General features: G+C 42.5%; 1 protein-coding gene across 4 annotated transcripts in view; it reads right to left on the bottom strand.

The window, feature by feature from the left end:
• The window catches only part of ACVR1 (activin A receptor type 1), a 147,226-nt gene that overhangs the window by 47,247 nt on the left and 86,372 nt on the right, over window positions 1-13,607 (bottom strand). For all 4 annotated transcript variants that reach the window (XM_033945142.1, XM_033945143.1, XM_033945141.1 and 1 more), the window contains 2 exons: window positions 7,764-7,863; window positions 2,552-2,698 (listed from right to left, as the gene is read on the bottom strand). In XM_033945142.1, the coding sequence (XP_033801033.1) occupies window positions 2,552-2,698; window positions 7,764-7,863 (247 nt within the window). The remainder of the gene's footprint in view (window positions 1-2,551; window positions 2,699-7,763; window positions 7,864-13,607) is intronic.

Here is a 13,607-nt window from a genome sequence, read left to right as displayed (position 1 = left end):
AAACCGAAAATAACTCAAAGAAAAGAAAAGAGCAGAGCAGAACAGAAATGCTTCTTCTAGCTCATGTGCAGAAGGGAAACACTGTAGATGGCAGTAGAGCTCTCTGTGAAGTAGGAGGGTTAGATAAAGAATCCTGAGTGGATTCCTTCTGCAGAGGCTCATGGCCAGGGGCAAATAACCCGCTTGTCCAAAATGATAAACCTCTTGCACTAGAAATGTGCATTTTTCTTCTGAAATAAGGAGTATGTACATTGTTACCCTGCCACAGTCCTTTGCTAATCACTTCCAAATCATGCCTCCATTGCTGTATGCACAAATTTATGATTTGCACATGTAAAAATCCTGGCTTTCTAAAATCAAGTTTTCTACATTTATGCAATATACACATGTAAATACTGGTATTTATTCTTGCAAATTGTAAGCAAGAATTCTAAAATAACCACCAAAGTCTATCAGGGAGCCCTACACTCATGCAACTACCACTCACTTTGCTATGTACAGGATAAGTGCAAACCTCAGGCTGAAATGATAAAAAAGACAAACTTTATAACTGAAGTTAATTCCACAGCTCAGCCTCATGAGAGCAGTGTGTTGTCAAGTAAAAAGTTTGGGTTTGAGAATGAAATGCCTAGACAGCTCATCGTAGTGTCCAGTGGCTGAGAATTTGCACCTTTGTTCTAAGGGTTCTTGAAAGAAATCACTAGGGGCTGCTCCTTGTAGGGGTGAACAAACTTGACTTGGAAAGAAGGGTTCCTGGTAACTTAGGAACCCTTCCTAATGAAAAAAAGGGGAAAAAAAGAGCTTCAGCACAAGCTGTTCAACATCATTGGTTCAGGTCTCCCGACCCTTATACTTACATAAAAGTGTGATGAGAAAACAAAATAGATCTGGAAAAAATTCAGTGAAGGAAAACCTGAGAATATTAATTCTCTTTATAGGTGGATAATACATGAGAAGATATCACTAAGCACGAAATGAGGTATGCACCACATTCATGGATTCATGAATCTCTCATAGTTAGATATTGAACTTATATATATATCAATTAAAACCTATCTCTTTGATAAATTTCTCTGACTCCTTCCTGCCTTGTAATATCTCTGACACATTTCCGGATATACCTAACTACCCTCGGCTTACCTATATATATATATATATATATATATATATATATATATATATATATATATATATATATCTAATATAATAAAACGGTAAGCCGCGCATGCGCACTTCCTATGCGTGCGCCGGTTTTCCGTGAGCTGTAGCAACCCATAGGAAGTGCGCATGCGCGGCTTTCGGTCTGGCCTCACGCGAGGCAAGACAAGTGCGCATGCGCGCCCTTCCCTGCTCTCCACCTGCGGAGCGGTGGCTGCCAGCTGCTAGCACCCCCTGCCCTCTCCATCACCTCCCAGCTCCAGCGGCATAGGCAGCACTATAAACACGCTGCTTCACGCCCTTCTCTGCCGATTTCCTCTGTCGCGTCTCAGATGATATCATCGGAGACAGACGCGGCAGAGGAAATCACCAGTAGAAGGCCGCGAAGCAGCATGTTTATAGTGCTGCCTACGTGGCTGCAGCCCCGAGGTTTGTCGGTAGTGGGAGGGTCAGGAGCAGGCCGGATCGACAACGGCAATAAAAGAAGGGGGAGGGGCCGAACGGAGCAGGGAAGAGAAGGTAAGAGAAGGGAAAGGGGGAGTGGGGGAAAATGCTGCTACTGCTTCTACACAGGAAAGAGGGGGGATAGGAGGGAAATGCTGTTGCTGCTGCATAGGGAAGTGGGATGGAAATGCTGCTGCACAGGGAAATGGGGAAAAATGACAGACAGACAGCGGGAGGGAGGGAGACAGAAATAAAGAAAGACACAGGGGTCGGGAGAGGGACAGAAAGACAGACAAAGAAAGGGGGCCAGAGAGAGAGTCAGCAGGAGAGGGGGCTGCTTTGGGGGGAGGGGTGTGCTTGGGGCAAACAGCTTTGCTCTGGGGGAGAAGACAGAAGGGGCCATGGAGAGACAGGGAGAGGGAAAGGGGGCTGCTTTGGGGGGAGGGGTGTGCTGGGGGGAGACAGAAGGGGCCATGGAGAGATAGGGAAAGGGGCCTGCTTTGGGGGGAGGTGTGCTGGGGATAGACAGCTTTGCTCTGGGGGGGAAGAAAGAAGAGGGCCATGGAGATACATTTTGGGGGGAGGTGGGTGCTGGGGGCAGACAGCTTTGCTCGGGGGGGGGGGGGGGGGAGGGAGAGACAGAAGGATACAGACAGCGGCCAAGGAGAGAGAGATAAAGAAACACAGACATACAGACACATCTATTCTAGCACCAGTTAATGTAACGGGCTTAAAGACTAGTGTGTATATATATATATATATATATACATATATATATATACACACACACACATATATACATACACACACAGTTGCACAATGGACCTGCACATGTTAACCAGATAGATCTTTACTCTGCAATCTGAATTTCTTGATATTGTCAAGTATTTGATTAAAAGAACATGTTAAAAATACAAGAAAAAAAATAAGGTTAAAGGTTTTTGCTCACCTAATATATTTTCATGTCGCAGTAATACAGTATTGTAGAGTTCAGTTTCCCTAAACCATGATTTTTCATCCCGGGATGAAAAGATCTTCACTGCCACACTCTCTCCTTGCCATTGACCCCTCCAAACTTCTCCATATCGTCCTTTTCCTGCAAACATCATATATTAAAAACACAAACGAATTATATTAAGCAAGAAAAATGTTTGAGGTGCGATCACACCATAGAGCAATACAAATGCATTATAATATAATAATAATTTATTTTTTTTGTATACCGCCCAACCAATATTTCTGGGCGGTTCACTTCAAGAGACATTTCAGTGAAAATACAATTTCAATAAAGACACAATAGTAAAAATGATCTTACAAATTTTTCAAACAAATGAGTTTTCATTAACTTTCTAAAAACAATAAGAATGTGAGTGAGCAGTCAAGGAACACAGTCTCAGTTTTGTTCTTCGTTTGTTTCAAAATAATTCCTAACATTCTATTTGCTTTCTCAAGTTTGATGTTCAGATACCCCTTGTTGGGGGGGAGGGGGGGTTGAATTTATTATGATGACATTTGTGTATGTGATCTCTGTGCCACTATCAATAAAGATTCATTAAAAAAAAACCAAAAACCCACTGCTCAGAGTGCAATGGTAACGTGTCATCAACAATGACACCTAGATCATTTTCCAGGGTGGTGACTTCTAATGTGGAACCCTGTAACATGTAGCTATAGTTTGGGTTCCTCTTGTCAACATGTATCACTTTGTTCACATTAAATGCCATCTGCCATTTAAACACCAAAGGGAAATGCTCAAAACGCTTTTCATGCAAGAGTGGTTTAAACCAGTCAAAATATTAGGAGTTGTCTTAGATCAGCATCTCACTATGAAAACTCAGATAGATGCAGTAGTACATAGAACTTATTTTACCTTATGGAGACTTCGAACAATCTGATCTTACTTTGAATTTGCTGCCTTCAGACTACTGGTTCAATCATTATTACTAAGTCTTCTAGACTATTGTAATATTGTCTATTTGACAATCACTAGCGAGATTTGTATTAATACAGAATACAGTGGTTAGAATGATCTACGGCTTGAAGAAATATGATCATGTCACACCCTTTTATTGTGAGCTACATTGGCTGCCTATGGAGGCTTGGGTACTGTTCAAGATGGGTTGCTTCTGTTATAAGGCTCTTTAAGGTACCGCCCCCCTTTATTTGGTTAATAGATTTTCTTTAGCTTCATACAAACATAGCAGAAAAACCCGCACCCTGTTTAGCTTTCCTTCTGTTCAGGGTTGTAAAAGCAAGAAATTTCTTAATCATACTTTAGCATTTCAAGCAGCTTCTCACAATAAAGAATTAGTAAGGAAAGATTTATTTTCTCAGCAAACCCTGTATTATGGAAATTCAAATAAGGCAGGAAGATTATTGGCAAATTATCTTAAAGCAAAGAAAAGAAGAACAAAAATTATAGCAATAAAGGATGAAAAAGGAAATACACACACTCAGATAGGAATTATTTTAAATCAATTTTTAAATTTTTATAAGGACCTGTATTCTTTCGAGTCTTATACTGATAAAACTCAAGATGGTTTAGAATTTTAAAACTTATTGATGGTTCGAAAATTCCTGAAGTTTAGAAGAGCCTATATCATTAAAAGAATTAGAATCAGCATTGAAGTCTTTTAGAGTTGGATCCGCTCCAGGTGGGGATGGTTTTACAGTGGAGTTTTATAAAGCATTTCAAACTTCTCTTTTACCCCATTTATTAAATTTATATCAATCTCAACTAAATAAAGATTGCATTGCAGGTACTATGGCAGAATCCTTGACTATTGTTTTGCCAAAGCCAAATAAAGATCCTACTTTGGTTTCAAATAACAGGCCTATTTCTTTAATTAATGTGGATGGGAAATTATTAGCTAAAGCATTGGCAATGCGGTTGGCTAAGGCTCTCCCTTTTATCATTGATGTGCATCAAACTGGATTTGTTGCAAACAGACATTCATCTAATAATACCAGATTGGCTTCTCACACATTAAATTTAACAAAAGACATGAATGATCCAGCTTTTATGATATCTTTGGATGCAGAGAAAGCCTTTGATAGAGTGGAATGGACATTCATGTATCAGGCATTGGAATGGTTTGGTATAGGTTCGGGATTTATACAAATGATTCAAACTTTGTATAGCTTCCCTATGGCAAGATTATATATTAACAATAATTTATCAGAACGCTTCAATTTGCATAGGGGAGTTAGACAGGGTTGTCCATTATCTCCTTTGCTCTTTGATATTGTTTTAGAACCCTTATTATTAGCTATTCAACAAGCAAAGGGGATACAGGGTATTCCTCGTAAAGAATGGGAATATAAAGTCTCTGCATATGCAGATGATATATTACTTCATTTGAGAAATCCAAGAACAACCATTCCATGTTTGTTGGAATTGATAGAAATATTTGGAAAATTCTCAGGATATAAGAAATTGGAGTAAATCTGAGATTCTTCCACTTAATGTACATTGTACAAGGAGTTTGATTGATACATTCTCATTTGTATGGAAGGAAGATGGACTAAAATATTTAGGTATTTGGATTAAAAACACACTAGAAGATACGGTGAAAGAGAATGAAAAATTTATATTAAAAAAGGTAACAGAATGTGTGAGCAGTGGAATCCTTTGCATTTATCTTGGTGGGGGAGAGCTCAAGCTGTTAAAATGATGATATTGCCTGTGATTTGTTATCCAATGGGAATGATACCAGTTTTTTTTTCAGGGGTCTTTTTTTTATAAAAAATTGAATTCTATTCTTACAAAATTTGTTTGGCTAGGTAAAACTCCTAGAATCGCTCTAGTATCTTTACAAAAACCAATTAAGGAGGGCGGGGTAAATTTTCCAAATTTTTATAGGTACCATCAAGCCTATATTTTACACCAAGGTATGTATTGGGTCCTCCCTGAGCTCATTGATTACATCCCGGATTGGTTATATCTGGAATGGCGACTCATGTTTCCTTTACATCTGTGTCATGTTCTTAGTATCAAGATACCTAGACTGTATAAAGATAACAGAATTTTAATGGACACATGGAAAACCTTACGATTTGTCAGCAATCTAACAAATATTCCTATTAGTAAATCAACAAATCAAACCATATATGGCTAAACCCCAAGATTCAAATTGGCGGATTTAAGATCATCTGGAAGCATTGGATGATTGCAGGTATAAGGACTTTAAATGATGTTATTTAAAATGGTAAACTGCTTGATTTTTCACAGTTGCAGCATAAATATGGTCTTAGTAAATCACAAAGTTTTAAGTGGCTGCAACTGAAGCAGGCCATTCAGGTAGAGGGTTCCCTGAATGGAAAAATCTGAATAAGCAATTATAGTCTGGAATTTCTATGCTTTCAGGCGGACTTTCTGGTACACCAAGCCGCACAGTTGTATAAAATTATAAGTGAATCTGTTAAAAAGAAACCCAAATATGGTCTTAGAGATATTTGGAGCACTGAGATTAAGCATCAAATTTCAGCATCTCAATGGCCACAAATTTGGTCTTTGAGGATGAGATGTACAGTGTCTGCATCTATGAGACAAACTTGTTTTTTTCTTCTGCATAGAGCGTTTTGGACCCCAGTTAGACTACAAAAATTAAATAGTTCAATGTCTAATAGATGTTGGCACTGTAATCTTGAAGTAGGGACTTTGGCTATCTTTTGTTTTATTGTCCCTATATCTTAGCCTTTTGGAACTCAATTTGGGATCAAGTAAATTGTTTATTGGAAAACATGTGGCATTATCTTATGATACAGTACTATTTGGTATGTCAGTGAGGAAAAAGAATCAAATATCATCAAATAACAATAAGCTTTTATTGATAATGACAGGAGTCTCCATTCAGCATTGAGGGAGAATTAGAAGTCCTTGAGCATGTGCAGATGCATGCTCAAGGCAGGCAGAAGCCGGAAGATCTTCTAGGCACTGGCACGATCTGTGCCTGCGTGCCGGTGCCAGATGGGGGGGGGTAAGTTTAAGTTGTGCAGGGGGGTCTTTGCGAGCAGAGGGGGGTGCAGTGCTGCTGGCCTCGGGGGGGGGGGGAGGGGAAACGTATCAAAGCGAGTTTCCATTATTTCCTATGGGGAAACTCGCTTTGATAAATGAGCATTTTGGATTACGAGCATGCTCCTGGAACGGATTATGCTCATAATCCAAGGTACCACTGTATATAAAATGGAAAGAACAATAGCTTTACAACAAGGGAACTATAAGAAATTTAATAAAATTTGGGAGCCATTAACTTCTTATTGTAATGAGTAAACACCATTTTCTATTGAACTTTACATCGTTTAATGTTTGGGGGGAGGTATAATTTTTTATTATTCATATTGGGAAAATAATAGAGGAATGATGGGTGGGGAGGGCGGTAATTTTATGTATTGTAAGACAATTTAGAAAGATTAATTGTAATGTTTTATTGATTGTACACTTGATATAAGATTGAAAATGAATAAAGATTAAAAAAAAAAAAAAAAGAATTTCGAACATTATTGCTCAAAGCTTACTCCTACAAACATTTTAGAACACAGCTGAAGACCTATCTTTTTTCCAAGCATTTGACTAATTAATTTATTCTATTTCCTGTATCATGTTTACTTTATAATCTTTTGTAAACCGCATTGAACTTATGGTTACGCGGTTAATAAGCAAAATGTTATGTTATGTTACGATACCCACATGTGCATTCTGTCCTCAGAAAACACCTGTTACAGGGAAGTATTTTTGCTTTTAACAACTGTTGAGTGTGAGGGGGAGTTTCTGGCACAGTGATTAGAGCTACAGCTTCAGCACCCTGAGGTTGTGAGCTCAAATCCCGTGTGTTTAATTTGAATTAAGGTTTCAAAATGATTTTGCGACTAGGATTCACTCCTAACTTATGGATATACACCTCCCCCCTTTTACAAAGCCGCACTAGTGGCTACTGTGTGGCAATAGCACCAAAGTCCATTAATTCTCAATGGGCTTGTGCAATTACCACGGGCTGCCATGCTAATCAGCTTAGTAAAAATGTATGTGTGGGGGAGTTTAATGAGCACCAAAAGGTATTATTTTTCCTTATATAATTTTAGTTACATATTGTAAAACCATGTTTATTTTTTCCATCTTTCTTAAACAAGTTGTTTTCTCATGAATTAAAAATAGCACTGACCTACACATTCAGCTAGTGTGATCTGACGAGCCACAGTTCGCTGTACCAAAAAAGGAAGACCAGAGCCACTTCCGGATGTACAGGAATGGTCCAATAAGTCCTGCAATGAAAAAATAAAGTTAGTAAATACTGAGGCTAATGTGAACTTTTCAATTAAGAAGGTTATGTCAAGCACTTGAATATATGTATTGAAGCTACTACGTAGTAGATTTAAAGTGTAATTAAATTCTGGAATTTGTTGCTGGAGAATATGATGAAAGCAGTTAGCTGAGCAAGGTTTAAAAAAAAAAAGATTTAGATAATTCCTAAAAGAGAAGTCCATAAACCAATATTAAGTTGGATGTGGGGAAATCCACCGCTTATTCCTAGGATAATAATAATAACAACTTTATTTTTATATACTGCAATACCTTGATAATTCAGATCAGTTTACAGTAAAAAGAGACTACATACAAACAACGAAATTACATCAAACATTTTGATAAATACATCATCAAGAAATTTATCATTAAATATATCATTAAACAAATTTATCAAATAGATAGGTTTTAACTGATTTTCAAAGGTTTCATAGTAAAAAGCTTTTACAGTGAGGTCACTCAGACCTTTGTTCCATTTGCCAGCTTGAAAGGATAAAGTCCTATCTAGAAATTTCTTATAAATACAACCCTTCAGGGTTAGGAAGATAAATAGGTAAGTTCTACATGTACAACCAGTAGTGCCAGCTAGATCAAAGTAATTTAAGAGAGAATTTGGAGCAGAACCTGTCAGCGTTTTATAACATAAACAGGCAAATTTAAATATAAGTCTAGCCTCCACTGGCAACCAGTGTTGCTTTCATAATAGGGTCTTACATGGTCTGATTTTTTCAAGCAAAAAAATAAAAATAAAAAAGGCAGACTGCTGCATCCTGAATAATGCTTAGTCTCCTAATAGTTTATTTTTTTTTAAAGATCCCAGATATATAAATGTTACAACAATCTAAGGTACTTAGGACCAGAGACTGGACTAGCAATCTGAAGGATGAGAAATCAAAATATAGCTTTTAATAGTGCAAAGTTTCCATAATGTGAAAAAAACATTTTTTAACCTGAAAATCAGTTTAATCTTCAAAAGTTAGAGAGCAGAATAAAACATGTTTTACTCTTTGGGATTTTTCCAGGTACTTGTGACCTGAGTTGGACACTGCTATGCGGTCTGTCCCAATGTGACAGTTCTTATGTTCTTACGAAATGATTATGCTTGTGTGAAGAATAACGTGCCATAATAAATTTACCGATTTATACATTATATGGTCAAATGTATTTAAGGACAAAAATCTTCAATGCATCTGATCCAAAGAATATTTAATTAAATAAATTATATGATTAGTCATCCTTTACTTTATTCCCACAACAGCATGGATTTACAAATAGAAAATATCAAGTAAGATTTAAACAATGAAGTTTTCATGAGCAAATTCTGTTTAGGCCTAGTTTACAGTATCCCACAAGATGGCAGAAGATACTAACAACAAAAAACCCTATTAAATACAAAACTAAAGGAACCCATTTTCTAAACTGTGCTAAGCTGCTAGTGTGGATTTTACTACACAGTACATGTTAGCATCGACTCATGCTAGATCACCACCAAGCAATAAAACCAGCCAGTGGAGTAAAATAACAGCATTAGCTGCTTAACACAGATAGGGGCAATTTGAGGGCATGACTGGAGAGAAGCAGTTGTGAGGGCTAGCATGCAGATCAATATCATGCAATAGCAATTGTGACTGCCAATAGCACGGATGCTCTTTATGCCAGCTCAAGAGGTTTAAGTGCAAGGGCTCAACTGGCAGTTCAATGTGGCAGTGTGTGGCACAGGGGTTAGAGCTACAGCCTCAGCACCCTAAGACTTTCCTTCAGCAATGTTTCCATTATTTTTCCAGTAACCGAACTGAGGCTTACTGCTTCATCTCTGCGATCACTTTTGTGAAGAGGGACCACATCCGCTCTTCTCCAGTCCTGCGGAATCCTTCCCGTCTCTAAAGATTTATGGAAAACATCTTTAAGAGAATCTGCCAAAACCTCTCAGAGCTCCTTCAATATCCTAGGATGGAGCCCGTCCAGTCCCACAGCTTTGTTCGACTTCAATTTTTCAAGTTGTTCATACACAGCTTTCTTCCGTGAATGGTGCAGTGAGATAGTGAGAGATAGTAACGGCAGGTGGAGAAACTGGAAGAGAGGCAGGGAGGAAAAAGAATCAGGAAGGGGATGGGGGCTCTTCTTTACTTTCTGACCTGGACCCTAAAGCACAGTTACTTACCGTAACAGGTGTTATCCAGGGACAGCAGGCAGATATTCTCACATGTGGGTGACGTCATCCACGGAGCCCCGATGCGGACAGCTTTTCAAGCAAACTTGATTGAAGATTTCAAGTTTGCTAGTGCTGCACCACGCATGTGTGTGCCTTCCTGATCCACTAGAGGGCGCATCCCCTCCTCATGGTCTTCAGTTTAGATAGCTAGCAAAGAAGCCAACCTTGGGGAGGCGGGCGGGTTGTGAGAATATCTGCCTGCTGTCCCTGGATAACACCTGTTACGGTAAGTAACTGTGCTTTATCCCAGGACAAGCAGGCAGCATATTCTCACATGTGGGTGACCTCCAAGCTAACCAAAAAGGGAAGGAGGGAAGTTGGCAATTCAAGAAAACAGATTACACAAAACCGACTGGCCAAACCGGCCGTCGCTCCTGGACAGAGTATCCAGACAGTAGTGGGAGGTGAAAGAATGAACCGAAGACCAAGTGGCAGCCTTGCAAATCTCCTCGATAGGCGTTGACCTGAGGAAAGCTACAGAAGCCGCCATCGCTCGGACTCTATGTCCCGGGACTCGACCATGCAGCGCGAGACCAGCCTGAGCGCAGAAAAAGGAAATACCAGCAGCCAACCAGTTGGACGAGGTGCGCTGGGAAACTGGGTGTCCCACCCGAGTAGGGCCGAAGGACAAAAACAATTGAGGAACCGTCCGATGAGACTGAGTGCGTTGAAGATAAAAAGCCAACGCCCTCTTACAGTCAATCGTATGAAGCGCCACCACGCCAGGATGAGAGTGGGGCTTCGGAAAAAAGACCGGAAGAACAATGGAACGATTGAGATGAAAGTCCGAAACCTTCTTGGGCAAGAACTTGGAATGAGTACGCAGGACCACTGTGTCCTGACAAAAAACAGCAGAAGACGGGTCCGCAACCAGAGGTTGCAGCTCACGGACTCTACGAACAGACGTGAGACCAACCAGGAATACCACCCGCCAGGTGAAACAGATCAAAAGAGCGTTATCAATGGGTTCAAACGGAGGTTTCACCAATTGAGCCAGGACCACCCTAAGATCCCAAACCACCGGAGGGGGCTTGAGCGGAGGATGAACATTGAAGAAACCCTTCAGAAAGCGGGAAACCGTCGGATGGACGGAGAGCAGCTTCCCATTCAGCGGCCGAGGAAAGGCAGCAATCGCACAGAGGTGGACTCGGATAGATGTTGATTTGAGACCAGACCGAGACAAGTGGAACAGATAATCCAGCACTGAAGGCAAGGAGGCAGAGAGTGGATCCATGCAGTACTCAGCACACCACGCAGCAAATCAGGAGCATTTCTGGGAAAAGCATTGCCGAGTGGAGCCCATACGAGAAGCCTCGAGAATATCCCCACCGACTGAGAGAAACAGAAGGAGGGAGGCACGTTGCGAGGAACCAAGCTGATAAGTGTAGAGACTGCAGATTGGGAGGCAACAGAAACCTCAACACTGAGACAGCAGAGAAGGGAACATAGGTAGAAGCAGAGGCTCCCTGACACGCTGAAGGAGCAGGGAGAACCACAGCTGTCAGGGCCACAGAGGAGCCAGCAAGATCATGGTGGCGCAGCCCGACAGGAGGTGCATCAAAGATCTGAGAATAAGAGTAAAGGGAGGGAACGCATAGAGGAACCTGCCCATCCAATTGAGAAAGAAAGCATCCACCTCGATGCGAACCCGGGAAAACATCCTCGAGCAATATCGAGGCAACCAGTGAGCGAGGGGCGAAGTGAACAGAACTACCTGTGGGGTTCCCCAACGAACAACCACATGCCGCAGAGTCTGAGAATGGAGCGACCATTCATGCGGCCGAAAAGGGCGACTCAACGTGTCCACCAGACAATGCTGCTCGCCCCGGAAATACACCGCCCGAAGAAAGAAGTAGTGGTGTAACGCCCCCTGCCAATGACGAAGGGCTTCGCTGCAAAGTAACAGGGAACCTGTACACCCTGGCTTGGTCACAGAATACATCGCCACCGGGATGTCGGGACGCACCAGGACCCCGCAATCTTGCAACCAATAACGAAAATCCACCACGGCACTATAAATGGCCCGGAGCTCCAGCAGATTGATGTGGCTGCGACGGGGGTCCGCACCCGACCAAAGACCCTGAGTCCGAAGGCCGTCGAGGTGCACCCCTAAGCCTATGCCGAGGAGTCCATCGGCAGAACCTTCTGATGGGGGGATACGAAGAGGTGGCCCACCAACGAAACAAGCGTGTCAAGGAGGGAGGCACCACAATGTGCTGGGAAGCGGGATCCCGATCCTGCCATCACTGAGGTGCTCGGGTCCAGCGGGGAACACGAAGATGAAACCAGGCGAACATCGGGACATGAACGACGAGGCACAGAGCTCTAGCCGACAATGAGGCCCCCAGCCTCAGTGGATGTCGAGGCACAAGTCTCAGGCGACGTCGAAGCACAAGTGTCAAGTGACGCGAGCACACGGCCGTAGCCGACGTCGAAGGTACAAAGCATCCGTCGACGTCGAGACACCCAGCCTCAGTCGACATTGAGACACCAAGCCCCAGTCGACGTCGAGGCAGAAAGTCGAAGCACAAAGCCGTAGACGACGTCGAGGCACCAAGCCGTATTCTACGTCGAGGCACAAGGCCTCATGCGGCGGTGAGGCACCAAGCCACAGTCGACGTCGAGGCACAAAGCCGCAGTCGACGTACAAAGCTGCAGTCGACGTCGAGGCACAAAGCCGCAGTCGACGTCGAGGCACAAAGCCGCAGTCGACGTCGAGGCACAAAGCCTCAGTCGACGTCGAGGCACAAAGCCTCAAATGACGTCGAGGCACAAAGCCGGAGTCGACGTCGAGGCACAAAACCCCAGTCGACGTCGAGGCACCAAGCCCCGGTCGACGTCGAGGCACCAAGCCCCGGTCGACGTCGAGGCACCAAGCCCCGGTCGACGTCGAGGCACCAAGCCCCGGTCGACGTCGAGGCACCAAGCCCCGGTCGATGTCGAGGCACGAAGCTTCAGCCGACGTCGAGGCACATCGAGGTTCAGAAGTTGGCACCGTACCAATGAAACTGGTAAGAAAGGTGCAGCAGTGCGCTCCATAAAGGGCAACCTCGAGATGAGTATTCCCATGAAAAGAGGCACGCTTCGAAGGTCTCGTAGAGGCGGGCACGACTGCACTCGATGCCTGGAATGCCTGAGACTCAGCCGGTGGCATTACCGAGGTAACGCAGCTAGAAGAACAGAAAGAAAGAAAGAAAGAAGACTTACCGGGGATCGAAGCTACTCAGTCCGATTCCAACGAAGGAAAAAGGGTCCCGGCCATCCTGCTCACACGAGGTGAGCCCAGAGAGAGGCCAGGGAAGAAGAAAATACAGCTGCAGCCAAATGAGGCCTAGCCGCATGGCTGAGGCCCAAGAAGGGCCTGCCGGTGGAACCAATAAAAAGTCCTTTTTTTTTTTTTTTTTTGAAACAAAAAAATACACGATCAATCAACAAACGCACAGCGACTCCCTAACAAAATAAAGAAGCCGCGGTGCTAGAAAGGCACTTAGA

This window comes from Geotrypetes seraphini, chromosome 5, assembly GCF_902459505.1.
Source record: "Geotrypetes seraphini chromosome 5, aGeoSer1.1, whole genome shotgun sequence".
Lineage (NCBI taxonomy): Eukaryota > Metazoa > Chordata > Amphibia > Gymnophiona > Dermophiidae > Geotrypetes > Geotrypetes seraphini.
Note: the sequence above shows the minus strand (reverse complement) of the source record. Positions and strands in the feature narration are given on the sequence as shown.